We start from the raw sequence: 27,510 nt of genomic DNA on the forward strand, positions 1-27,510 counted from the left end.
GATCCTCTAATACGATGATCCTCTTGTGGGAACCTGTTTATAAATATAAAGTTAGCTGAGCTGTATATTTTTAGGTATAAAAATCAATTTATAAAAGAAGAAGTAGTTTAGAAAGAAGTATATAAATATGAACCTCCCATTAGCATCACGGCAATATATGTTTATATTTTTTCATGCTATATATATATACAGTATATATATATATATATATATATAGTATTTTCCAAAAAAAAAAAAAATAGCTTTTACATAGTATACTAAAATAAAATATTATCTGGAAAATATTTACTTTTTATTTAATTGACAAGTGCTTCTGAAATTGGCACTTACATTTTTTTTCCCAAAAAGAAAATATTTAGAATACTGAAAAAATAAAAGTAATATAATAATAATAATTAATGTCTAAATAGTTAATAAATTAATGAATTTCCGACTGGTCTTTAGAAAGCAGGATGTCACGCTAAGCCGAACATAATTTCGCTAAGCATATAATATTTAATTAAGATTTTAAGTGCAGACATGAACTATAACAGCCTAAAAAAATGTACTCAATAAATAAAAACAAATTTATTCTTGCAGCCCCAGGTGTCTCTAGCAATTAATGTGATGAATCCAGAGCTTGTCCTTCTGATTTTATTGTGTACGTTTCTCAGGATGGAGCGAGAGATTGCCCAGCTGAAGCAGAGGATCAGTGAGAGTGAAGGAAGTGTGCGGAGTCTAAGCGTGAGCGGAGAGGAAAAGAACAATGTGAGCCAGTCGCCCGTCAGCCCCATGCAGACCCTCCCCAGCGTGCTCTCTGTAGGAGACGAGAGGTGCGCACACTGCTTAGTGCTCTCCAACACGCTGGACAGTTTTACCGCTCGCTTGTGATTTGGCCAAGATATGCATTAGCACCTCATTCCAGTACATGAGATCCAGGGGGCGGAGTTGGATCCAGATCTAAGGGGTGGAGATGGGTAGGATTAGGGGTGGGGTTAAGGATCAGGAGGTGGAGATGGGTAGGATTAGGGGTGGGGTTAGGGATCAGGGGGTGGAGATGGGTAGGATTAGGGGTGGGGTTAAGGATCAGGAGGTGGAGATGGGTAGGATTAGGGGTGGGGTTAAGGATCAGGAGGTGGAGATGGGTAGGATTAGGGGTGGGGTTAAGGATCAGGAGGTGGAGATGGGTAGGATTAGGGGTGGGGTTAGGGATCAGGGGGTGGAGATGGGTAGGATTAGGGGTGGGGTTAAGGATCAGGAGGTGGAGATGGGTAGGATTAGGGGTGGGGTTAAGGATCAGGAGGTGGAGATGGGTAGGATTAGGGGTGGGGTTAAGGATCAGGAGGTGGAGATGGGTAGGATTAGGGGTGGGGTTAGAGATCAGGAAGCGGAGATGGGTAGGATTAGGGGTGGGGTTAGGGATCAGGGGGTGGAGATGGGTAGGATTAGGGGTGGGGTTAGAGATCAGGAAGCGGAGATGGGTAGGATTAGGGGTGGGGTTAGGGATCAGGAAGCGGAGATGGGTAGGATTAGGGGTGGGGTTAGGGATCAGGAAGCGGAGATGGGTAGGATTAGGGGTGGGGTTAGAGATCAGGAAGCGGAGATGGGTAGGATTAGGGGTGGGGTTAGGGATCAGGGGGTGGAGATGGGTAGGATTAGGGATCAGGGAGCGGAGGTGGGTAGGATCAGGGGGCGGGGTTAAGGATCAGGGGGCGGAGATGGGTAGGATTAGGGGTGGGGTCAGAGCTCAGGGGGCGGAGATGTGTAGGATTGGGTGGGGTTAGAGATCAGGGGGCGGAGATGGTTAGGGTTTGGGGTAGGGTTAGGGATCAGGGGGTGGAGATGGGTAGGATTGGGTGGGGTTAGGGATCAGGGGGGGAGATGGGTAGGATTAGGGGTGGGGTTAGAGATCAGGGGGTGGAGATGTGTAGGATTGGGTGGGGTTAGGGATCAGGGGGTGGAGATGGGATGGAGATCTGGATCCAACTCCTCCCCCTGGATTTCGTGTTCTGCATTGAGGATCCTTTAATGACTCGTTTCTCCTTCAGGTTAAACGCGTATATTGAAGAAGAGGTCCAGCGGAGGCTGCAGAAACTGAACCTGCTGAACAGAGAGAACAACAACACACTCTCGCTGTCCTCAGACTCACTGCAGGTATATGACTACAGCTCCCACAGTCACTCACTTAAACTGCAACCGCTATAGTCTGGAGACTAGGAATTAAGTGAGAAACCATCAGAAAGTCTTGCAGTCAACATTGGTCTCGTCATCTTTTTTTTGTGTGTGACCCTGTTACCCCAATGAGCATTTCTTGTCTTGTGGTCACACTTTAATTTTTCAATTTCTGTTTGTATTGCATCAGTTTCATGGGCATTTAATCATTTTTGACTTTTCATTGTGTTATATCTCTTTTTTTCTTGAAAAAATATGGGTTTTTTTTTCACTTCCAGCTCTCGTTAACAATTATATATCAATGTTAAAGATGATTAAATACACAAATAATAGTAGTTATTAAGTTAGATGTGCTTCGAAATTTGGTAAACTGTGCTTGAAAAAAAAGAAAAGATAGGTTTAGCGAATTGCCTAATAATTATGCACGCACTAATATATATGTGTGTACTATACAGTGCCTTAAGTATTTGTACACCTAATATGTTGCTGCCTTATGTTAAACTACTTTAAATAACTTTACTTTTTTACCTCATCAGTCCATAAACCATAATGACAACAGATTTGTGACAACTTATTAAAAGGGAAAAACAATCAAATTAGCCAAAGTTTTTAACATTTTATCCACAGAGATTTCTGTGGGAAAATAGTTGAATGTCTCCCTAGTCATGCACAAAAGACATTGTTTTTGGCACCAACACAGTTGTTTAACTCTACAGGAGGAGGAGCTGGATAGTGACGGTAGCTCTGTTAGATTGACGGATGAGGTAAGCACAGGCCTCAGCCAATCAGCACCAGCTGAGTGGACCGTGATTTGCATGATCCAGCCTTAATAATTTGCATTTTGCTCCCAATCTCTGATGTCGGTAGATTGGGTCTTTCCTCTGCGGTTTTCCACTTTGGGAGCATGCAGCCTGCCCACTCATTTCTTGTGTAGATGCAATGCTTACTTTTGCTATCTCACTGTTCCTAAACATGTTCCTAGATCAACATATTTCCTGGTCCATAACTTATTAGGTGAATAACACTGATAAACTCGACATTAACTGTAGACCTATCCCTCAAATCTGATTGGTTGATTGGAATCTTGATCCAGGATCAACAAAGATGTTGATCTAAGAACATGCTCTACTATTATTATGGAAATTTTGGGATATTGCATAAAAACACTGGATGGAAATGCCAAGATGCGCTTGCAATCTAAACATGGGCATAAAAACGTACGTGCTCAATTGAGTCAGATAAAAAATAATTATCCGATAAGAACTAAACTACGATGAAATCACTTTAAAATAAATAAATGCATTTTATCCTTTGATGCACAAACAAAAAACTAATCTGACTTTGCCTCAACAGAGGATGTGATTGGATAACTGGACAGATCTGGTTTGTTCGATCTGAAACCCCTGAGCCAAAGTCTGTCGTCAGAATGATTCAGTTTAATTGCGATATTCCATGTTAAATTTGCAACATTGGCTGGATACATAGCTATTCGTACTTGCTTGACCCCTGAAATCACCTCTGTTGAGTCGTGTGTGTAATTTTGTGACCCTAATAAACTCAAATTTCAATCTCTCAGGACAACGATAAAAAACGCTTGGATCCACGCAAACTGAAATATGAGGTATGATCTTACTGTATGTGTTTAGGGAATGATATTTCATCAGCATGTTTTCTGACCGCCACTGGCCGTCTCTCCACAGCGACTAGTGTCGATTCCCCTGGATCCGAGTCCAGAGAATCTCAAAGATCCCGTGAAGATCAGTATCCCACGTCACGTCCTGTGCGGACAAGGCAAGGACGAACACTACGAGTTTGAAGTCAAGGTTTGTCTGCGTTTTATACAGTCTCGGTCAGTGCGTTATCTATGAGAATTGTGGAATTGACCATCCGGCGACCTCCGCTGAGTGAAAAAATCTCTACATGAAAATCTTTGATGACTTGGTGTTTTACGTCTGTGTTCAGATCACTGTTTTGGATGAAACGTGGACGGTGTTTAGAAGATACAGTCGTTTTCGGGAGATGCACAAGTCTCTGAAGCTGAAATATCCAGAGGTACGAGCATGACGCTAGCGGGTTTGATCCTCAGAGAGTGCACGTACTGATGAAATACAAACCCGGAATCTTGGCTTGACATGAACACCTGTAACGCAGTTGGCGGGTTGAATTTGATATATAATACATTCATTTTTCAATGAATAACTATGAAAGATCCTTTTTAAGGTATAGTTCACTTTGAAATTAATTTTTGGTATGTTTTAGCTTACCTCAAGGGCATCCAAGATGTAGGTGTCTTTGTTTCCGCAGTATTTTCAATTTTGATATTTTTAGGTCAAACCGTTCTTGTCTATCAGTCATATAATGGAGGTCTATGGTCACCACCTCAAAGAGCATGCACAGAGAAGTCCAGATTAAACATGATTTAATGACTCATAAATGTAAGTACAGATTGATGGCCTAAGACACGAAACGAGCGGTTTGTGTGAGAAAACAAACAGTATTTATATCGTTTTTACCACAGCCACATCCAAGTGATCTGAGGCTGCGGGTGCTTTGTGGAAAAATGCAGTGAAAATGCAGAGTGGCTAATAAGTTTAGACTTAGACACTAACCAAAAATGTCACTGTCTAACCCTGTCTGGAATACATCATAAGTTGCTTTGGATAAATGCATAAACATAAAAGATTCAATTCATTTCAGATTAAATTCTAGTATGTATCTTATTATTTGAATAAATGTATTTTCGACCCAAAATAATTTAATATTATGCTTAAAGAAAAGCACATTTTTAGGACCATAGTATACATGTATTTATATTTATCTATGCATTATTTTCATGCAATAAGCTTAATGCATTACAACAAGTTGTTCTGGATAAATGCAAAAGATTAAATTGATTTTTAGATCAAATTTATTCATGTAACCTGTCAATTTTTTATTCTTTTATCATTATTTTAATTTTTTTTTTAAATGCATCATTCCTATAAATATATATATACTATATAACATAAAAATACTTAAATATTTTGCTCAAACAAAATATAAGGAAATATATATATAAAAAAATAATTCCCACTTGATTTTATTTAAATATGTGGTATTTTCATAAGATTCACCCAACTATGCCATATTAGATATATTTTAATTGGTGAATGTCTTGTTGTAGCTCGCGGCTTTGGCCTTCCCTCCCAAAAAGATTTTTGGAAACAGGGACGAAAGAATGATTGCGGAGCGCCGGAGCCAGTTGGAGGTAATCGGACGTGTTTACTGTCATTCACATTTAAATGATAAGGTGTTTTTCTAATCTAATCTAATCTAAGATGCCTTTGTGTATTCCCAGCAATACCTGCGCAACTTCTTCCATGTGATGATGACATCATCATCCGCCTCCCCTCTGAGAACGGACGAGTGTGGATTACAACTCTCCAAACACGCCGTGTGCGACATCTCTCCTTTCTTTAAGAAGGGAGTATTCGACTACAGCAGTCACGGGACGGGCTGACACACACACACACCAATAAAACACACACACTAATTTATTTGCACTTTATGCAGCTCTCTGATACACACACACACACACATTAATACAAACTGATTCACTCACAAACCAAAACATTTTACCCTAAAATCAAAGGGAAAAAAAATAAGAAATTAGATTCTCCATTTAAAACTTTATTTGCATGACAATTAAGCACGTTTTAATTAACCTTCTAATTACACTGAGGGTTTTTTGTTGTTTGTTATCCTACTGTCTGTTTGTTAGTCACGTTAAAAATGACTAAAATATTTTTTATTATTAAAAAAAACCACCACCAATCCTACCATACTTTATATATATACATTTTCTTCATATTGTCATGCAAATAATATCATAATGGAAACAATGCTAATAATAAAAAAACGCTTTTTTTCCCCTTTTTTTGGGGAAATATGATCTGGATTCACTCGTATATTCTCACGAACACACTCAGGAAAGTTGGAAATCAGGTGGAAAAGATTGAAAGGATTCCAAAGTAGATGTAAATAGTTTTGTTAGTGCCTTGTCGGCTGTAATCGAGCTTTAAAATGCATCAAAGAAAATGAAATATGTTAACATGACAACCGCTGGTCACCATTAACATGATTCGTACATCTTGTGTTTACATCGAGGACCATGAAGCCTTTTTCTGTGGACAAACAGGACGTCCTGTAGCTGCTACTTGGGTTTGTGATTCACTTGTGATTGATGTTTAAGTTGCTGGATATAATGAATCGCCACTACTTTACTTTGTTGAAACTGCCATTGATGAGAACGGAGGCCTCTGATTGGCTCCAATTCATGTATACTCATTATCATCCATTATAGTCATGCTAACATTTAGCAGATATGCGTTTTAGGGTCAAAGCTCACAAAATGCCACATGTACTGTGAGCCAACGTCTTCCAGAACCTTAGATTGGAAACGATTGTCCTTCTCACTGCCCTGGACGCAGTTAAAGGGCTTTTAATGTAGAATATGCTGTATGAATTTGAAGAAAGAAGATATGAAGCCATATGTGTATTGTACACTTGATCTGTACAGAGGAGCTTGTTCTCGTGATGTTTGAAGGAAAGGGATAGTACTGCTATATTAGCCGTTAGGATTTTCTTGAGCTAGTTTAAAAGAGTGCAAGATGTATACATTTTTAAAACAATATTTTCATTTGCTTTTTTATTCCTGAAACTGAATGTAATCATTTGTGAGTAACATGATTTGGTAACTCAGTTTTAGAGAGTAAGGCAAACTGTTTAGCACTATATTCATGGTTTATTTATGTTGGAGTACGAGCTTTTGCAAAAAATACAGTTTGTTGATGCAACATTTCAGTGTAATCATGTTCATATAAGTAAAGCAGATCCTTCAAAGTCGACTTGAGGGAGTCCTAGGACTTGTCATTGGTTTTCTGGTGGTCGGCCTGAAGTTTGTCAATTTTTGATAAATCCGCGAACGAGACATTCGCCGTACCCCGTTTTGCTGGTTTCGCCTGTAAATTCATCAGAAAGATGGCAAAATCAGAATCTGACTTCAGTTCTACTTTTGGAGGAATGTGATTGGCTGTTTGTTCCATTCTGACCAATGAAAATGCAACAGACCTGAGAATCATGAGGCTTCCAGCCAATCATGTAGAGGATCTGAAACGTGGCCGGAACTGAGCCGTCTTCACTGCCGTACATCTCTAAAAGAAATGACGTTAATAGAATTACACACTATCTAGGGGTCATCAATCTCATTTAGGTAAAGAAAATAATTTAGCGTTCAAAATCAGTGGTTCCTAACCTTATTGAATCCATTGGCAAAGGTGCTATAATGACAAAACTGCTAATTTTTTATTATTTTTTTTCCACCGTATCTAGGAGTGGCAATATAATATAACTAAATAACATAATTACGGAATTTTTTTCATAGTTTACACTTTTTATTACTCATAAAATTTACATTATTTCCTGGTTAAACATCAATTTGTTATGGCTTGACTAAATTTATATTAATATGCAAATATAAATTATATTCATTATACACTTTTCCAGATCTATAAAATCACACTTTTGAAAAATTTCCCCATAGGTTGTCCAAAATCATGAGAATTACAAGATTACGTCTTACATCCCATGGTTTTATCTTATTATAAATCATTTTAATTCATCAATATTTCTGCCTACTGTACTGGTTGACAACCACTATTCTACATAGAATTATAAGCATTAAAATAATAAATAACATTTATATGCCATTACAATGTTAATTTAAATTAAATAATAACAGTAATATTACATAATATTAGTTACGTTTAATTTAGCTTAACAAAAACTTAACTTAAATTTAACGCAGGGTTGGAGTATCATATCATTTACGAAAAAATCTGTTTCAATACCATGTGTTCAAGAGAACAAAACCGTCACTTCCGTGGAAAATAAATTGGTCGGAAAATATCTGTAATAAAGAGTCCGCCTCAATTGAGTGCATATGTTTTTGATGCGCATTTATGCAAAATGTTCAGCGTATTTATGCGATATCCCAAACCTTAAACATAACTATAGTTACATTCGAGTTAATCCTGCAGTTCACGGTTTGCGTCCTCACCTTTATAAATGGCAGCCGCCGCCAGTATAGTGTCTCTTTGCAGGAGTGACTTCCTGTTCCACGCACAGTTGCTCTCGCCCATACCTGAAGTGGAGGAATAAACGTTAAACGCATTCTCCTTCAATTTCTACAACTAATCACCAAATTTATAAGACGCAGAATTTACCTTGTAAATCACTCATGACCTCCAGCATACCAGGGTAATGGACCTGAACTTCATCAATGTCCTGGATTACAACACAATAATGAGCCTCAATAGAGTGCCGAAGTTATGAAGTCACTTTGTAGGCCAAAACGCGGACGTGAGTTAGCATTTTAGCACTCCCGGTTCCCTCGCTCTAAAGTCTATGGGATTTTTAAATGGGTTTTTTGCTAAATCGCCTGAAGGTGAACAAAGCCTCTAAATATTTTCACGTTTTTATCTATGACATAGATCACACAGAATAACCTGCTTGTGTTTTTTTAAACTTTATATAGGCTTCAAAATGTATACATTTTGGATTAACTTGTAAAGATTATCTTGACAAGACAAAACGTGTAAGGGTCTTCAACTCTTTATTGAACACAGATCTTATTTTTTGCTATTTTCCAAAAGTCCATGGGTAAAATGCATAGCTTTTCGACCGAGGGTGACGTCATAACTTCGGCACTCTATATAATCACTCATAATTCAAATCAAACAGATCCCTTAAAGGGATAGTTCACTTTGAAATTACTTTTTGGTATGTTTTAGCTTACCTCAAGGGCATCCAATATGCAGTAGTTTCAATTTTGATATTTTTAAGTCAAACCGTTCTTGTCTGTCAGTCATATAATGGAGGTCTATGGTCACCACCTCACCACCTGTGAAAGTACACATTGATGGCCTAAGACACGAAACGAGCGGTTTGTGTGAGAAAACGAACAGTATTTATATCGTTTTTACCTCTTGTAACCACAAATCAAAAATGTTATAAAAGTTCTTTGGTGTTTTTCATATATGTGGCTGTGGTTACAAGAGGTAAAACGATATAAATACTCTTCGTTTTCTCACACAAGCCGCTCGTTTCGTGTCTTAGGCCATCAACGTGTACTTACATTTACGAGTCATTAAATCATGTTTAATCTGGACTTCTCTGTGCATGCTCTTTGAGGTGGTGACCATAGACCTCCATTATATGACTGACAGACACAAACGGTTTGACCTAAAAATATCAAAATTGAAACTACTGCATATTGGATGCCCTTGTGGTAAGCTAAAACATACCAAAAATGTATTTTAAAGTGAACTATCCCTTTAAAATGCAATGACTGCCATAAAGCTCTCTGGATTAAGTACAGTAGTGGCCAAAAGTGATGTCCCGAGGGGATATTTATTTTTAACGAACATACAATTTGATTAAACCATCAAAATATGATTTTTAAATATGAGGGATGAATAAAACATAAAACATGGTTCTGACAAAGTACTAGCTTGACTCAAAAATAAAACGACTACACAACACGCTTACAAAAACATTTGAATAAATGAGATGTCGGACCTCAATTTTGGCCACTACTGTTGCTGAATCTTTGAATAGAGATATTTGAGTACCCGTACCACAGTGAGCATGTTGAATCGGGCCTGTCCCAGCAGGTTGCCCAGGTCAGTGACGGCTGTGTAGGGGGAGATATGGGGTGCAAACCCGCCCTCCCTCTCCAGCTCGGCTAACTGCAGGGAACACCGCAGCTCGTAGAGCGTCTCACCGCCAACCATCGCTCCAATGAACACGCCGTCCGGCTTCAACACATGGTGGATCTGAACAAAAAGAGGGAATTTCGGTTTATTTAGTACTCGCGCACCACAGGAACGCAACGCACACTTGCCTAGATCCTCGTACCTGTCTCAAAGCTCCAGGAAGGTCGTTGACCCAGTGCAGACTGAGGAGACGAAAATGGGTTTATGAATGAGAGTTCATCTTTAAATTTCCCATCATGCACTGGGGTGGTACAGTACCTCAGGCTGCTGAGCACTAGGTCAAATGTGTTTTCTTGAAAGGGCAGGAACTCCTCGTCTGCCACAACACAGTGAGTAGGAATCTCACATTCCCTCCTGTTCCTCTGAAAAACAAGCAGGAGAAAAAAGAAGAAAGAATGTAAATGTAAATGTTTTCATTCTACAGTATTTATTTGATCAAATAAAACTATAATATTGTGAAATATTATATTAATCTTTTTCCGAGTCATTTCGTTCATTTTGTTTATTGAATGAACCAAATGACTCGGAAAAAGATTTGTTCATTTTGATGAACGTGTTCAAACAGGAGAGTCATGAACGTGCATCACAGAACAGAGCAAGGCGAGCATTTGTGCTTATAAAACTTAAACTTTTTTATTTATTTTTGAAATGACCGTTCGTTTCGCTAGATAAGACCCTTATTCATCGTCTGGTGTCGTTTAAAGCCCTTTGAATCTGCACTGAAACTCTCATTTGGGCCTTGAACCGTTTGGACCCCATTGAAGTCCATTATATGGAGAAAAATCCTGGAATGTTTTCATCAAAAACCTTAATTTCTTTTCGACTGAAGAAAGAAAGACATGGACATATTGGATGACATGGGGGTGAGTAAATTATCAGCAAAAGTTTTTTAAAGTGAACTACTCCTTTAAGTAACACTATATGTCTTTATCACATCAGTGAAATAAAGATGTGTGCAATCTCTTACCAGGGAAGAGTCTGAGACGTCTGTTAAGAAGAGACGTTCAACAACCTCCTAAGAAGAGAGAGAGAATAATTTACACAGAAAGGAATAATTGACTTGCCTTCATGTTGTTCCAAAACCTGTGACTTTCTTTTCCAGAATACAAAAGGAGATGTTCATTCTGCTCATTTCCATGCAATAAAAATACATAGTGATGAGGGAATGTCAAGCTTCTAGTGTCTCAAAACCAATATAGCACACTCGACAGCCCTAGTCTCAATTCACTTTCATTATATTTCTGTCATGACAACTCTCTGAGTGTTTGGGATGGTAATGGACATGATCGTGTTGATATGTTTGGTCTTGCCAAAATAGCTCTGCTATGCTGTTGCTGTAAAATATAGCAGACATGAATTACACATAGCAAATCTACACATCCATTCAGTGTAACATTAGGAACAGTTCTACCTTACTCAAATGCTCTGCGATGTGACTCTTCCCACATCCTACATCCAAAGCCAGAGGGAACGTCCTGCGATGACAATTAGGGGATCAAAAACGTATATTTTGTTGTTTCCTCACCCTCATGTTATTCAAATCCCGCATGACTAAATTTTTTTTCTGATTAACAAAAAATTATTAGACATTGCTGTTTCAAATAAAGTGGATGGGGACTGGATTTCTTGAGCTCCCATAATGTAATAAAAAATGTTACAGAGCACAAAAGTCATATGGAGGTCAACAACCCCAGTCCCCATTCACTACTCAACATCTCCTTTCTATCCCACAAACAGAATAAAGTCAAACGGGTCTTGAACGACACTTAATTTTTTGGCTGAACTATTCCTTTAAGTTTCTTTATTCTGTTAGAAAAAAAGAACAGAAGAAGATATTTTGAAGAATGTTGGTTGATGGGACCCATTGACTTGATCAATGATGACCATCAACTGTTTGGTTACTTCGAAATGTGTGTTCAGCAGAGGTTTGGAACAACATGAGGGTGACTAAATGATGACAGACTTTTAATTTTTGGGTGAACTATCCATTTATCATGCGTTTAATATGTGGAGAGTGACCTTGAGATGTCATAAACTCTATCTGCCACTCTGCTCGCCACCTGCAAACACAATCCATGAGAGCAGAAGTTCACACACACAGTTTGACTTCTCGTAGAAACAAACATAGGTATCAGAAATGCATCTATCTCACCTCGTCTCGAAGGTAATCGTATTTGTCGCTGTCCAGTAAAGATGAAGCCCATTCCTTCTGCTTGCGCTTCATGTTCCTGTCAAACACGTTCATCGCGCCGCCCTGCATGGAGGAGAAACACCGCCATCCTCTCGACACACATCGGAGGATTTTCACACTCGTATTCATGATTCCTAATTCATTCTCATTTCAACACCATTTTCAGACACATTTCATAACACTAAGTCACACACGTTTCATCTTTGTACCTCTAAAAACAATGTTCAGCCTCGCGTCACACAACAGGGAGATATGAGGTAAAGTGTGGAATGGATCAGACATCATACTGGACTGGAACGTGGACCGGAGTCAGTTTAAGCGATTGTTTAACCAACAATTTCTATTCTATTCTATTCTATTCTATTCTATTCTATTCTATTCTATTATATTATATTATATTATATTATATTATATTATATTATATTATATTATATATAGTTTTATCATATCCTATTCTACAATGACAAGCAAAAGGAAAACGTCTAAATATACAGAACAATTTACAAAATGTGTGACTTTAAAAAATAACAAAAAAATAAAAAAGTATTATAAAAGTGTATATGACTAATAAAAAGTGTGACTTTATTTCAAACTAAATTTGTTAGTCTTTAAAAGTTATAATACCAACAGTGCTAATGCTAAGAGTTGTGTTCATATTTTGTGATTTAAAACTGATGATGAATAGTGGAATTGACCTAAGATTTTCTTATTTGTACACTTATTTATATATTTCCAGCTTCAAGCTCGATTAGACAAATCAGTGTTATTTCAGTAGCTTATCTATTGTAGTTTTATTAATATTTTGAATCAATTAAATTTTTTATAGTTTAGGTTTGTATTTCAATTTTGTTTAAAGTTTTTGTGTTTTTGTTGTTAGTTTTTCTAAATATGTCAATAAAGTTATATATATATATATTATTATATACATATTATTATTTCAAATAACGAAAATTCTTACTTTTTATTAATTAATTAATTTATATTATTATTGTTAACTGTTTAAAATGAAGTACAATAACCCTTCCCCAGCTTCCCACACAGTGCTCGCGTTTGGTGTGTTTTGAACTTTTCGACGCGCCGTAGAAAAAAGAAGGCGGGGTTTCAACGAGGTCACGGAAGTAATGAAGCAGTGAAGCATCACGGGAAAACACGTGTGGAGCTACGCGACATCGCTCGAAAAGCCAGAATAGGTCAGTATTGGCCTTTAAATAACAGTTTTATTTGTTTTTGTGCCGAATTTTTGTCTCGTGTCCTGTGCTGGAAATAAACGGCATGCTCAATGTTTTAGTTTGTCATTACAGTCCTACACAATGGAACAAAATGTGTGCTGTGTAAATCACACACACACACACTGTAAACAAATAAATACAAAACCAAAAAAAGAGCATCCATATAGCATATCGACAAGTATACATTATAAAATACAATGCTCGAATAAATGTACACTAACTAACTGCAGTAAACATTGTGACAACTTGCCCCACTCTACCCTATTTTTCCTTATTTATCCGTTTGTTTTTGCTGTAACCTCACTTGTTAAAATCAGTTGACTTAGTTTATTTCACTATAAAGAAAACACTCAAGAACCACATTATTTTGGGCTCTCTGCATAAGAATTATTTTGTGAAATTTCTTTCAATGGATATACATTGACAGGTAGTTCATATAATTCTAGGCAACTGGTTTCACATGAACCAGAAGTGAACCTCTTTTGTGTGTTTCTCCACAGGTTAATACTTTCACTCGGCTCCTCCAAATAATCACCATGGCTTCCAAAAACACTGCGAGCGGCGACGACCGCTTCTCCAAGGTTAAAAAGGACCCTCGCTTCTGGGAGATGCCCAACAGAGAGCGCAAGGTCAAGATCGACGAGCGTTTCCAGTCCATGTTCCACGACCAGCGCTTTAAGCTGAAGTACACAGTGGATAAACGCGGACGACCCGTCAACCACACGACCACCGAGGACCTCAAGCGCTTCTACAAGCTCTCTGACTCCGAAGAGGAGGACGAGGAGACGGAAAACACAGAGAAAGCTGAAGAAGAACCTCAGGTTGAGGATGAAGATGAGAGTGATGAATCTGAAGAGGAGGAAGAAGCCGAGAAGCTCCTGAAGACACAAAAGGCGAAGAAAACCAAAGAGCCGTTGATAAAGGGAGTGAGAGTGTTTGAAGAAGGTACTGCTGATTTAATGAATTTATGCAAGTGTTTTTGTTTGTTTTGGATCAATTATAATGTCATTTTGATAAGTACTATGTTTATATAGCTTTGTTTATATATTCTTGAGGGGTGTTTCGTTTATGTTATTTATGGATTGAGACCACTTTTATTGGTTTTATCAGATGAAGATGAAGAAGGTGGTTCTTCTGAAGGTGAAGAGGATGAGGATGATGAGAGCGAGTCAGATGAAGATGACGAGGAAGGACCTGATCTGGCCAGAGGGAAGGGTAACATTGAGACCAGCTCTGATGAAGATGACGATGATGAAGATGATTTGGCGGAAGAGGAGATTGAGCATGACTGGGGAGAGATGTGTAAAGATGCTCCACGTGGTGACAATGTGAGCTTTCATAACACACTTTATTAATAATAATACTACCGTACACATTTTTTAGTCTCTTCTTCTCACCAGGGCTGCATTTATTTGATTAAAAACTGTGATTAATATTGTTATAATTATAAATAATTGTTTTCTATTTGAATATATTTAAAATGTAATTTATTCCCGTGATCAAAGCTGAATTTTCAGCATCATTACTGTCAAATGATCCTTCAGAAATCAGTATAATATGATATGATGCTCAAGAAACATTTATGATTATTATCAATGTTTAAAACAGTTGTGCTGCTTCATTTGTGTAAAAGTAAATGTAAATTTCAGTCTTTACTGTCAATTTTGATCAATTTCTTGCATCCTTATTAAATAAAAGTATTACTTTTTTTAAAAGAAATATCTTACTGATATCATAATTTGAATTTTAGTTTATTTATTAAATGAAAATTATATTTAATATTTTTTATGTTATATATAATATATGTAACATTAACATTGTGTTATATTAAAATTAATAATAAAATAACAAAAATAAAAAATAACACATTTTCCCCAATAATTATTATTATTATTTTTTTTTTTTTTTTTAGAATAATGCAAATTAAAAGAATTACTTCAAAAATGTAATTATTTTAATTGAATTATTAAAAAAAAACTACTGGAAAAAATATGTAATATTTTATTTTTGTTATTTTCATTATCAATTTAAATATAATATAATGTTAATTTTACACACACACACACACATATATATATATATATATATATATATATATATATATATATCATATGTATGTAACTTTTTTATTATATTAAAAATGTATTTATACAATTTCTGTGTTTAGACTTCGAGGCGGTTGGCAGTTTGTAACATTGACTGGGACAGACTGAAAGCTAAAGATCTGCTGGCTCTCTTTAATTCGTTTAAGCCCAAAGAAGGCGTAGTGCTGTCTGTAACGGTAACTGTCCCTTCTCTTCCTGCTCTGGCTCCTCCCACAATCCCATGATGATTTCTGTTTGTGCTGCATCTGTGAGTCTGAATGGTTGTCATCATGCATTTGTCAGATCTACCCGTCTGAGTTTGGGAAGGAGAGAATGAGGGCAGAGCAGACCCAGGGTCCGCTGGAGCTCACCAGCCTCCCGGACGACCCCGACGCAGACACAGAGGAGCAAAGGTACCGCTCTTATTGGGGTTTACAGTACACTACAGAGAGCAGTAATGGAGGTCTATGGTCACCACCTCAACGAGCATGCACAGAGAAGTCCAAATTAAACATGATTTAATGACTCGTAAATGTAAGTACACATTGATGGCCTAAGACACGAAACGAGCGGTTTGTGTGAGAAAACGAACAGTGTTTAGATCGTTTTTACCTCTTGTAACCACAGCCACATCCAAGTACTCTGAGGCCGAGGGCAAGAGGTAAAACGATATAAATACTGTTCATTTTCTCACACAAACCGCTCGTTTCGTGTCTTAGGCCATCAATGTGTACTTACATTTACGAGTTATTAAATCATGTTTAATTTGGACTTCTCTGTGCATGCTCTTTGAGGTGGTGACCATAGACCTCCATTATATGACTGACAGACAAACGGTTTGACCTAAAAATATAAAAATTGAAACTACTACGGAAACAAAGACACCTACATCTTGGATGCCCTTGAGGTAAGCTAAAAACATACCAAAAATTAATTTCAAAGTGAACTATCTTGAAATGAATACATTTATCATGTGACACTGTAGACTGGAGTAATTATGCTGAAAATTCAGCTTTGATCACTGCAATAAACAACAATTTACAACATATTCACATTATAAGTTATAATATTTCACAATATTACTGTTTTTTTAACTGTTTTGAGTATAAGACAGTTGAATGGCAGTGTATATTACTGTAGGTTTGATAATATTTCATGTCTTCTGAATGGTTTTTATGGATAGTATTATATTTTTCCATTAAGAGGAACCCTCATTTGAACCATTTCAGCTCAGTGTTTTACGATGAAGGTCTTCCGTGTGTTTTTTCAGGATCTGCCGGGAGAAAGTGCGTGACTATCAGTTCAAGCGTCTGAGGTATTACTACGCCGTGGTGGAGTGTGAGTCCGTGGAAACGGCGGTGAAGATTTACGAGGAGTGTGACGGCCTCGAGTACGAGAGCAGCTGCTCCATGATCGACCTGCGGTGAGACACTCGATCAAAACCTCGGAGTTTAAAACTCAGACCATCAAGAATGCAAATCTGATTGTTGTCATTTGTTGTCAGTTGTCATTGGTTCATGTTGGTGTCATTTTCCAGGTTCATCCCTGATGACGAGACATTTGACGATGAGCCGAAGGACAGAGCGACCGATGTGGATTACGGTTCCTACAAGCCCAAGCTCTTCACGTCGGCGGCCACCACCACAGCCAAGGTCTGTCACACTGAACACCACACGAGATCCGAGCGCCTGAACTCGGTGTGCTGTAACGTCTGCTGTGCGTCATCAGGTCGAGCTGACGTGGGATGAAACGGATCACGACCGGGTCACTGCTCTCTGCCGGAAGTTCAACAAGGACGAGCTGTTGGACATGGACTTCAAGGCTTACCTGGCCTCCTCCAGTGAGGAAGAGGAGGAGGAGGAGAAACAGACGGAAGGTTAGCGAGGACTAAATCTCATCTGTCATATGGGAAAGAGTCCTGTTAAACGTCTCCTTGTAAGTCTTGATGTCTTTGAAATGTTCTGTCGTCTTGAATGTTCAGCTGAGGAGCCGGCTCAGCCTCTTCCTGAGGAGAAGGCCAGTAAGGGGAAGAAGAGCGCAGAGCAGATCGCCAAATACAGAGATCTACTGAAGAGCATTCAGGACAAAGAGAAGGGGAATGATGACGCCATGGACATGGAGATCACATGGGTACCAGGTATCAGATGCTCTCCTCCTCACCGAAAAAGTTGATTTAGTGTTATGCTTTTTAACATTACATTTGTTACATTATTTTACACCTATTAATATTATAATAAATATGCTTTATTTAATAAAATGCAAAATATATATCAATTATTGTTTTAATGATTGCAGAAAACTATTCAATTATATATAAGCATAGTATTATATACAAGTATTTTGTTTTACGTTTAATACAATTATATATTATTATAGTATTAATTATATATATAATTGTTTATAATTATATTATTTATAATATATATTTTAAGTAAATATAATAAATATGGACATGAATGTGTGAATAAAATATATAATGTAAAATGAACATAATGTATACATTTATAAAAATGCTTTATGACTAAGCATTTTTATGTTTTTAATTGTATATATAAATATATATAAATGTATATATATATATATATATATATATATATATATATATATATATACACTATTACCAAAAAAAAAATATATATATATTTATTTTATAGTATTAATTATATATATATTATAATTGTTTATAATTATATTATTATATAATATATATATTTAAAAAATTATATATATATATATATAATATATATATATATATATATATATATATATATAATACATATATTAATATATAAATACATATATTTTTTAAACTGTCAAACGATTAATCGCATCCAAAATAAAAGTTTGTGTTTACATAATACATGTGGGTGCATTGTGTATAATTATTTTATATATATATATATATATATATATATATTAACACACACACATGCATGTATATATTTAAGAAATATTTTAATGTATATACTGTATATAAATTTATTATATATAAATATTTTTTTTCTTAAATATACATGCATGTGTGTGTATTTATATATACAAAATAATTATACACAGTGCACCCACATATATTATGTAAACACAAACTTTTATTTTGGATGCGATTAATCGCGATTAATCATTTGACAGCCCTAATATATTTTAAAGTAAATATAAACTATTAAAAAAAAAAAAAATATATATATATATATATATATACATATTTTATATGTTAATGTTTATGTTATTTGATTGTTTTTAGGACTGAAAGAAACAACCGAGAAGCTTGTGAAGAAGAAAATGTTGGGCAAAGATGTGCTTTCTCCGTGGGAGGAATATCTGCAGAAGAAAAAGGAGAAAAAGAAAGAGAAGAGGAAAGGAAAGAAGGTAAACGTGTTGCTGAGAAATAATCCTTCCGTTTGCCCTTCATGTCTGGGCCTCTGACTCACTCGCACACCGTCTTTCTGGTGCAGGACACGCTGGAGGCGGAGCCTGGGATCAGTGATGATGAACTTCCTGCTGATGTTGACATCAACGACCCCTTCTTCAGAGAGGAGCTCGGCGCGACAGGTTAGCCTGCGCTTTATTCCCCTCACACTTCAACACTTTCAACGTGAGGGAGATTAAACGATGAGGTCACTTCTATTGCAGCGTCCCTGGAAAACAAAAAGAACAAGAAGAGCAGGAAGAAGGATGAGGAGAGGACGCCCGAAGAACGGGAAGAGCTGGAGAGACGGAGGGTACGTTTCTGTCACGACGTGTGTTTCTGTTTCTGGGTGATGTGTCATGATTAACAACTGTGTCCTGATCTCCAGGCTGAGATGGAGCTGCTGATGGCTGACGACGAAGATGACAAGCACAAACATTTCAACTACGACAAGATCGTAGAGCACCAGAACCTGAGCAAGAAGAAGAGGAAGAAGCTCCTGAAGAGCGACACGCCACTGGACGACGACGACTTCAAGGTCAATTTCAGTCTTTTAGATTTTCAGGAGAGATTTGTGGATGTGTGTGACGTGTGTTTTGAATCGATTCTCTGAACTGATTCTGTCAAATGAATCAAACTAACTCTGCCATGGTTCTCCAGGTGGACGTTCACGACCCGCGCTTCCAGTCTATGTTCACGTCCCATCTTTACAACCTGGACCCGTCCGACCCGGCCTACAAGAAGACCAAAGCAACGCAGAGCATCTTAGAGGAGAAACTGCGGCGCAGAGAGGAGGAGCTCCAGAGTCAGGAGGAGACGCTGAAGAGCAGAGCCACACGGGAGAAGACCACAGCAGAGACTTCATCCTCCTCTAAAGTCATGGACCCCAGTTTATCACTGCTCGTCAAATCCATCAAGAGCAAAACTCAACAGTTTCAAGAGCGTAAGAGACAAAAGACAAAGTAGACTGAGAGCCAGAGTGATGTAAAGCTGTTTGATAATAAACTTCATATTTGGTTTGCACTTTGCAATATTATTAGTGCTGCTATAAAATCATCTCCTAGTTCAAAATCATTAAAACATCTTATAGTTTAATCTTACCCCCTCCAAAGTAACTAATTGAGTTACTTAGTTACTTTTTATTTAAAGTAATGAGATGTTACTTTTTTTTAATGTTTTTTGCTGCCTGTTTGAACAAAGGCAAAAAATACGTCAGAGTGACACTTTTACTGAAAGACAAGACAGTTAAAATTGGAGTTAAAGTTAGCTTTATTCATTATGACACAAAACGCTTCCCACACATTCAAATAAGTCTGTTGGCACTTTCACAGGCACCTTATTTTCAATATAACCGAAGTAACAGGCTTGTCTCGTGTGCAGTATAAAGTCTAAGCTGTGAGTGAATGAATGAATGAAAACCTCTTATCACACTTATATTTCCAGTGAACGTGACCAGTGTTCGGAGCATGTAAAAACATCTGAATACATGGTCCAGGAATATAAAGTGTACACGTAAGAACGGCTTGGGACCATTAAACCCAATCCAGAAAAGGCACAAATTGCAGATTTTAAGTTTGATTTGACCAAATAATGTGAAACTCCAGTCTGGATCACATTGGAGCATTTCAAGAGAGAAACTAGACAGAATGAAATGATTATAGATTGTGCCCGTGTTAAACAATAACTACTTGATGAGATATAGTGCAATTAAAGTTTGACATCTACATGTACGTCATCTGAAAGAGCTTGAGGGGAGTTTAGTGTTTCAGGTTGGGTTTGTTTCTTCCCATTTTATGGCAAAAATTGTTCGGAAAAGTGTCAAAACACCTCGAGTTGTGCACTAAAGTTTAATACTTTAATAAAATCAGTTGTCTTAACCGGCCCCACTATCTCTCTCCTAGTCTTTTGGTAAAACCCCTTTTAACTTCATGCCACTAACATACAATATTGTGTTGCACCAAAATCCTATAAAATATAGGATCACATGAATATTAAGAGAAAATAAGCTCTTAGCGAAACGCTTCAGGACAAATTGTGCTTCACGCGTCGAGTAAAAAAATTAGACAAATAGAGTTCAGTAAAATACAGTTTCATTACGATACAACGCACAAAGTGATACAAATATGATTTTATAGAATAAATCAAGCGTGTGACTTCGCAAATAGATATTAAATTATCTTTCTCACAAAGAATCACAACACGTCAGCTGTTAGTCAGAGCAGACGGTAAACAACGGAATGATGATTCAGCTTAAACGCAGCCAGTCACGAGATAATCAATCACGTGACCTGTAAACCCAAAGGAGAACCCGTGTCTTCATGAGGATTTACGTGATCTAGATGTTATTTGTGTTTAACTGTTAAGATTTACATGTATTTTTTTTTAGCAGAGTCGTTCTTACTGAAGTCATTTTCAACATGAATGCTTTGAGACAAAGATCTATGATCTATCCAGCTAAATCCGTGGATTCGTCAAATGACAATATTATCAAACGATCTTCGTTCACACGGATACGGTAAAACGACTAAAAACGCAGCTTCGTTTCAGTAAACGGACCACTACATTCCAAAGTCAGAAAGAAATTACAACAATTTACACTTCACTAGGAATAACGGTCATTTTAATAATGGTTACCTGTCTAAAATAAGACATCCTTTAATGCTAAACTTGCACTTTGAGGGTACGTTTACACGACCGCGATGTACTAAAAACGGAAAGTTTTTCTTTGCACAGATGACCACGCTGTATTCTGCTGCCAGGCCTGTTAAACTGACATCTTTTAAACGTCTATTTGACATCTGACAGGAAACGTCCTATAGACGTATTGCAGATGAACAAACACTCTTAAAAATACGTCTTCCAGATGTAAAAATCACATCAAATAGACTTGTGCTATCTGGGTAGAGTGTCAGATGTCAAATAGACGTTTAGAAGATGTCTTTAAGATGTAATGATTCAGAATGTGTGTTAAACTGACTTAAAGATGTCTATCAGATGTTAGTAAATGGCAGATGCTTTCCAGATGAAGTGATCTTTAACAGACATCTAGCAGACGTAGGAGTGCTATCTGGGCACGTACATCACAGAAACATTCGCTTGATGCATGTGTTTACATCTGGAAGACGTATTTTTTAGAGTGTTTGCTCATCTGCAATACGTCTATAGTACGTTTCTTGTCAGATGTCACATAGACGTTTAGAAGATGTCAGTTTAACATGTATTCTAATTCATTACATCTTAAAGACATCTTCTAAACGTCTATTTCGCATCTGACAGGAAACGTCCTATAGACGTATTGCAGATGAGCAAAGACTCTTAAAAATACGTCTTCCAGATGTAAACATCACTTCAAATAGACTTGTGCTATCTGGGTAGGACGTATCCTGTCAGATGTCAAATAGACGTTTAGAAGATTTCTTTGAGATGTAATGATTTAGAATGTGTCCTAAACGAACATCTCAAAGATGTCTATCAGATGTTAGTAAACGGCAGATGCTTTGCAGATGAAGTGATCTTTATCAGACATGCAGATGTACGCGTGCTATCTGGTGTTGTGTAAACGGCCCCTAAATCACGGCTCTCAGCAAAATATGTCACACAAAAATGAAAATTAAGTCATTATCTCAAGCTCATGTCATCTTTTTGTTTGATCTGAAATTGTATGATAGCTTTCTATGAGGAAATTCACTATTAATTGAAAATCATTCCCTACAATTTAATTTGCATATTTAAACTTGGCATCATATTTACTTGAAAAACCAATTGCCTTCAACAACGTCAAACATTGCAAGACACGTCTTGACAACAAATTTGCGAGATTGGAAACTAGATTTGAGAGCCTCAACTGACCAAGAAAAATAAACTGTTCAAAAGTTTGAGTTCAGTAATGCAGACGTTCACATTTCCAAGGACATGAGGGTGAGTAAATGACTGAATTTTCTTTTTCGGGTGCACTAATACTTATCATATAAAGTCTATAAGGATTGTCTGGAATCAAATTCTTTTTGCAGCCTTTGTGCAAAATCTGAGCAGCACTTTAAAAAAACAAAAACACGTTGCTTTCTGATTAATCAGTTGTGAACAGGACGCTCTCTCAAGCATAAAATATGAGTTCAGGTATCTGCCCCCCTTGCACACCCGTCCCGTTGGTGCTGTCCGAGGAGCACTGGAACTGGAAGGTCACCTTCCCGCACTGGACCTCCGTCATTCCCTCCTGGCCGAAGTAACTCAGCTCGTTCCCGTCCAGAACCACGCTGGCCGTGTAGAACGTGTCGGGTTCGATCTGCACCGGGTACTCGAAGAACACGGGGAAGGTGTTGCTGGAGCCGTCGGAGAAGTATTTGATGATGGCGACGCCGAGCGTCACGCCTTGGCGCTTCAGCTCGATCTTGGCCTGGTACTCGGCCGAACCGCAGCTGGAGCCGTACAACCCGAACCCGGCGATGAAGACGCGCTTGTCCACGGCAAACTGGATGCTGTCGCAGCGCCCGCGGTACCGCCACTGGTTGCTACGGTACGCGCACGACTGAAAGCGGTGGCACTTCTGCGGCGTCAAGCCTTTCCGTGGTTTGCAGACGAACTTCAGCTCTGGTTTCTTGGCCGCCGTGTACCACAGGAAAATATCATTGGTCTCGGTGAGCGTCAACACGCCCGACTGCGCAACGCCGTTAGCGAAATCATCGAGCGCCATCGCCGGGATCCGTATCAGATAGATGGACTTTCCCAAAACAAGCCGTTTGTTCTCGATGGTGGGCTGGAGCTCCTGTCGTTGACACTCGGCCTCCGCCCAGCTCAACGCCGCGTCGAACACCACCATCTCCTTTGCGTTGAGCGTCTCACGCCGAAGGATGCTCTCTAAAGTCTGAGTGTCGATGTCGCAGAATCCCTCGGAGCGGAGGGCGAGTTCGGCCTGCGCGTCGATGACCTCCCAGCAGCGCTGAGTGAGGTCGGGCTCCTCGAAAAGGCAGCTCTGAGACAGCAGGACGCAGGCGTTTCGAGCGCTGAGGCTGGTCTCCAGGAAGTTGACGCAAGCGCGGGCCAAGTGGGGAACGATGTATTTTTTGGCGGCGTACAGTGTGGCGAGGACGGTGTCTGCACACAGGTCGATCTCGTCACAGTAGATATACCTGACAACAGACAGCAAAATTATTATCCTACTTAATGCTGAATGACATTCTGAAATTCATGTTAATTCACTATAAATGTTATGCTAATGTAAATATAATTTGTAATGCCATATTAGATTTATAAATAAATAAATGTAGTTATTGCAAAATTATATTATACATTTTATACATATATATATATATATATATTTTTTCTCCATTTAGGACCCTATTATATATCTTTACCCTTAAAGACACCGTAACATTACATGTTAACATTTTTTGTAGGAAATATTTATATTTATGAGTTTTTGTAATAAAATAAGAGAAATAAAAAAGTTACATTTATTTTATTTGGAAGGTCAATAATTAAATTAATAAATAATTTTCAATAAAAATAAAAATATATAAATATTCACTATTGGTTTCAGACTATCTTCATCTTTAAAAACCCATTGTTCTTTTTGTAATGGAAAAAAGTATAGTATTATACCGATATTATTTATTCTATTAAAAATATATACAAAAATGTAAAATGTTATAGTTTAATACAATTTAAATAAATATTCACTAGTGGTCTCCATAGTATATTTTTCTCTTTAAAGACTTTCAAATATATTTATTTGATTAATTTTTTTAATATAATTAATTTTATTTAAATTTATACAATATATAAGAAAAATTAATTCTCGAGTGTTTTCTTTAAAACCCCATGACATCAAAATTTAAGTTTTGCGTCTTTTAATTGATGTTTATTAGCTTTGTGGCCATGTACAGTATATGCTAGAGACTGAAAGTCATACTTTAGCATGGCAAGGAAAGAAGGTGGCTCCACATCAGGGATCCGGATCTCATCCTTATCTTCGGCCAGTTCTCCGTAGAACATGGCGTGAAATACCGAACTGCCCACAGCCAGGACATACTGAAAGAGAGAGAGAAAATGGATGCAAATAGAGATTTTGAGCATCACTCATTTTCAGTTTTACTTATTCCTGCATTTGCTAATAGTGAATCTCATGAAGCTTATTACCAACATGTCCCTGTCCAAAAATAAAAATGTGTGCTGTCACTTTAAGATGGATCCATTATACTGTTACATATAAGTTTTCTTTCTCAATTGTTTGTGTTCACTTAAAACTTAACTGATTGTATTACGTGAATACTCACCAAGACCGGCATTTTGACATTATTTTGGGTGTATTGGATTGTTTTAGCGCGATAAGCAGCAAATAATAACTAAAATTAGTACTGAAAGACAGCTTTATGTGCCTCACTTTGGGTGAGAGCAAAAAAATCTGCAGTAATGAGTAAAATTATGCACAATCCCATGCTGAAATTCAAGCCTTGTAACACCATCAATATTCATCCAGAGCAAATGAAATGAGTGAGTGAAGAGATGCGGGTTTTGTGTGTGATTGCTGTTGGAGAGATTACAGAGCGATGATTCACTACTCTGCAACCAACTGGAGTGATAGGACGCACATATTTTTGTTGCATGGCTGAACGGTGGTAATCCTGTACCTTGTGTCCCGGTACTCTCTGGGTTCCTCCAGGAGGCCCCACCACGAAATGAATATCGGCCATCAGCTCGTTGTTGAACATGACTGAGTTTCTGCACGGGACAAATGAATAATGAAAAGACCCTTTAGCCATCGGTGCAACATCACATGCTGTCTATGGTAGGCAATGGAAGAGAAAGAGTGAATTACCTCTCTCTGATCGTGGGATACAAGCCTTGCCAGTTACATCCCTGAATGGTGTTGTTGTTGCTGACGTTCTGCTGATGGTACTGTTGGACAGCGTTGGCTGTGACCGCAGGCAGTTTTTTGGCAGGAAACAGCTCAGCGGCCATTTTACCAACACGTCAATTAATCAGGAGGATTTCATGGTGGAGGATCTGGCAACCTGGAAACGATTAGATAGAACATATTAATACAGAATTAATATACCATAACATGATGTTTTACTATAACATAATTTATGTTATTAATACAACTTATAAAAATACTAGCAATCTAATATTATTTTTTGACATTTACTTCTCTCATGTACAGGCTATGACTGTAGCAACCAATTTCATTATTGACTGTCATTATCTCATTGCTAGACTCACATAAACACAGTTAGCAATCACAGCTAAAGCTGCGATAATCATCCAAATACACACAGAACAGCAGTAAACATTATTAAACGAGGGTTTCAATGATCCAGAAGCAAATGCATTTAGTAAAATACTTTGATATCGTTCAGTCACAGATGCTGATCTGAATTCAGATGCAAGCAACATGAAATAAACAAAAACAGCTACCCGGGCTCACAAACAAACCTAAAATAACCCCACACAAAACATCAAACTAAAACACCATCACGAAATGATAACGCTCTTCAAACAATAACAGTTTAATAGTGTAATTACCAGAGGCGTATTAATGCCGCAGGTTTCGTGAGAGTGAAGAAAGTTTGCAGCTGGTTTGCACATCAACATCCTCCATGATCGGAGGATCCGCCTGACGGACTGCGCATGCGCCAAATTCGCCAAATAAAAGAGCAAGAAGTAGTAAATACCAGAGCCATTGGCGTTATCAGTAGGTACTACTAACTTTTCATGCTTTATTCTTTTATTCATACATTTATTCAATTATTAATTCATTCTTGACCATTCAAGAATAATTTGAATGTTTTATTGGAGGCACGTTAATATTTAGATACTAAAAGTGGTAGTTGACTAAAAAATTGGTTCCCACACCATAACATGTGTTGAATTGCTTCCCAATTCGGTTTGGTTTACTTACCAAAGAATAAAATTAAGAAAATAAAATATGATTTTATATTGCTGCTGATAGAGCGAATGAAGTCCAGCAGGTGGCACTCGATGCAAGGTCTAAGAATATTTGATAACCTTTTTTTATTTATATATTTATAATTTCCTCGTTTTAATGACGTCTGTGTTATAATGACGTCTGTCCTCGTTATAATGACGTCTGTGTTATAATGACGTATGTCCCCTATATGTCCAAATTGAGGTATACATAAATTTTTTTGTTTTGTTTTAGTTCATTGTATTATATATATATATATATATATATATATATATATTTGTCATATTATAATTACTCTATTTTAATGTAATATTTTGTATATATACACATATTCTGCATTATTTTTTTAGCCCACTTTAAATTTAATTGTTGATGAAGAAAATCAAGCTAAAAATACATTATATATAAATATATATATATATGTCCTCAGTTGGTCTTCTTACATCGATGTAAGAGTTTTGATATTTGTTGCAATTTTTTTTACAGTTTGCCAACTGTAACGAGGGAATTTATGGATAATTCTAACACAAGAATTAAGCTAGCTCATATTGAATGGGCAAGGCTTTCTAATAATGTTTTTAAAGTACAGTTGCAAATAATTGTAAACTTGCATGTTTGAATCTAGACTCTCTTGCCATCATTTACAAAAAAGGTTATTGGATTTTTGCACCTTTATTTAGCCTACACAGAGACATCTATCCTAACCATCCT

General features: G+C 37.3%; 4 protein-coding genes across 8 annotated transcripts in view; 2 read left to right on the top strand and 2 right to left on the bottom strand.

Annotated features, from left to right (window-relative positions):
* The window catches only part of kif16ba (kinesin family member 16Ba), a 30,231-nt gene extending 23,194 nt beyond the window's left edge, over nucleotides 1–7,037 (top strand). For 2 of the 5 annotated variants that reach the window (XM_039686742.2, XM_039686753.2), the window contains 8 exons: nucleotides 654–812; nucleotides 2,028–2,133; nucleotides 2,868–2,915; nucleotides 3,728–3,772; nucleotides 3,852–3,974; nucleotides 4,114–4,203; nucleotides 5,315–5,398; nucleotides 5,489–7,037. In XM_039686742.2, the coding sequence (XP_039542676.2) occupies nucleotides 654–812; nucleotides 2,028–2,133; nucleotides 2,868–2,915; nucleotides 3,728–3,772; nucleotides 3,852–3,974; nucleotides 4,114–4,203; nucleotides 5,315–5,398; nucleotides 5,489–5,650 (817 nt within the window). In that variant the 3' untranslated portion in view covers nucleotides 5,651–7,037. The remainder of the gene's footprint in view (nucleotides 1–653; nucleotides 813–2,027; nucleotides 2,134–2,867; nucleotides 2,916–3,727; nucleotides 3,773–3,851; nucleotides 3,975–4,113; nucleotides 4,204–5,314; nucleotides 5,399–5,488) is intronic. The other 3 variants (XM_039686760.2, XM_039686775.2, XM_039686769.2) reach the window with 2 other exon arrangements.
* ndufaf5 (NADH:ubiquinone oxidoreductase complex assembly factor 5) lies at nucleotides 6,915–12,405 on the bottom strand. Its single transcript, XM_039686789.2, has 11 exons — nucleotides 12,118–12,405; nucleotides 11,985–12,025; nucleotides 11,377–11,440; nucleotides 10,933–10,980; nucleotides 10,224–10,327; nucleotides 10,108–10,147; nucleotides 9,828–10,025; nucleotides 8,415–8,475; nucleotides 8,249–8,332; nucleotides 7,261–7,343; nucleotides 6,915–7,151 (listed from the first exon to the last, which is right to left on the bottom strand). Exons 1-11 carry the CDS (start codon nucleotides 12,283–12,285, stop codon nucleotides 7,050–7,052), a joined length of 993 nt encoding a protein of 330 aa, XP_039542723.2. The 5' UTR covers nucleotides 12,286–12,405; the 3' UTR covers nucleotides 6,915–7,049.
* An 805-nt stretch (nucleotides 12,406–13,210) lies between these two features.
* esf1 (ESF1 nucleolar pre-rRNA processing protein) lies at nucleotides 13,211–19,898 on the top strand. Its single transcript, XM_039686804.2, has 14 exons — nucleotides 13,211–13,346; nucleotides 13,886–14,330; nucleotides 14,496–14,713; nucleotides 15,553–15,666; nucleotides 15,773–15,882; nucleotides 16,740–16,892; nucleotides 17,007–17,121; nucleotides 17,198–17,345; nucleotides 17,451–17,606; nucleotides 18,711–18,835; nucleotides 18,922–19,018; nucleotides 19,100–19,188; nucleotides 19,264–19,413; nucleotides 19,536–19,898. The coding sequence occupies exons 2-14, from the start codon at nucleotides 13,922–13,924 to the stop codon at nucleotides 19,839–19,841; spliced, it is 2,190 nt and encodes a 729-aa protein (XP_039542738.2). The 5' UTR covers nucleotides 13,211–13,346; nucleotides 13,886–13,921; the 3' UTR covers nucleotides 19,842–19,898.
* A 2,989-nt stretch (nucleotides 19,899–22,887) lies between these two features.
* btbd3a (BTB domain containing 3a) lies at nucleotides 22,888–26,495 on the bottom strand. Its single transcript, XM_039686816.2, has 5 exons — nucleotides 26,397–26,495; nucleotides 25,690–25,885; nucleotides 25,502–25,592; nucleotides 24,784–24,902; nucleotides 22,888–24,001 (listed from the first exon to the last, which is right to left on the bottom strand). Exons 2-5 carry the CDS (start codon nucleotides 25,830–25,832, stop codon nucleotides 22,969–22,971), a joined length of 1,386 nt encoding a protein of 461 aa, XP_039542750.1. The 5' UTR covers nucleotides 25,833–25,885; nucleotides 26,397–26,495; the 3' UTR covers nucleotides 22,888–22,968.
* Nucleotides 26,496–27,510: the final 1,015 nt, after the last annotated feature.

Source organism: Pimephales promelas, chromosome 6 (genome assembly GCF_988280905.1).
Source record: "Pimephales promelas chromosome 6, fPimPro1.hap1.1, whole genome shotgun sequence".
In the NCBI taxonomy this organism is placed as follows: domain Eukaryota; kingdom Metazoa; phylum Chordata; class Actinopteri; order Cypriniformes; family Leuciscidae; genus Pimephales; species Pimephales promelas.

Excerpts from the sequence above, each read along its gene's own strand:
- ndufaf5 (XM_039686789.2), bottom strand. The coding sequence starts at position 12,285 with ATGAATACGAGTGTGAAAATCCTCCGATGTGTGTCGAGAGGATGGCGG. Across the intron at positions 12,026-12,117 it reads ACGATTACCTTCGAGACGAG|GTGGCGAGCAGAGTGGCAGA; the intron begins GTGAGATAGATG and ends TTGTGTTTGCAG. Across the intron at positions 7,344-8,248 it reads GGCGGCTGCCATTTATAAAG|AGATGTACGGCAGTGAAGAC; the intron begins GTGAGGACGCAA and ends CATTTCTTTTAG.
- esf1 (XM_039686804.2), top strand. The coding sequence starts at position 13,922 with ATGGCTTCCAAAAACACTGCGAGCGGCGACGACCGCTTCTCCAAGGTT. Across the intron at positions 15,883-16,739 it reads GCAGACACAGAGGAGCAAAG|GATCTGCCGGGAGAAAGTGC; the intron begins GTACCGCTCTTA and ends GTGTTTTTTCAG. Across the intron at positions 17,122-17,197 it reads CGGCCACCACCACAGCCAAG|GTCGAGCTGACGTGGGATGA; the intron begins GTCTGTCACACT and ends GTGCGTCATCAG.
- btbd3a (XM_039686816.2), bottom strand. The coding sequence starts at position 25,832 with ATGGCCGCTGAGCTGTTTCCTGCCAAAAAACTGCCTGCGGTCACAGCC. Across the intron at positions 24,903-25,501 it reads AGAGAGTACCGGGACACAAG|TATGTCCTGGCTGTGGGCAG; the intron begins GTACAGGATTAC and ends TCTCTCTTTCAG. Across the intron at positions 24,002-24,783 it reads TCTTTCCTTGCCATGCTAAA|GTATATCTACTGTGACGAGA; the intron begins GTATGACTTTCA and ends GTCTGTTGTCAG.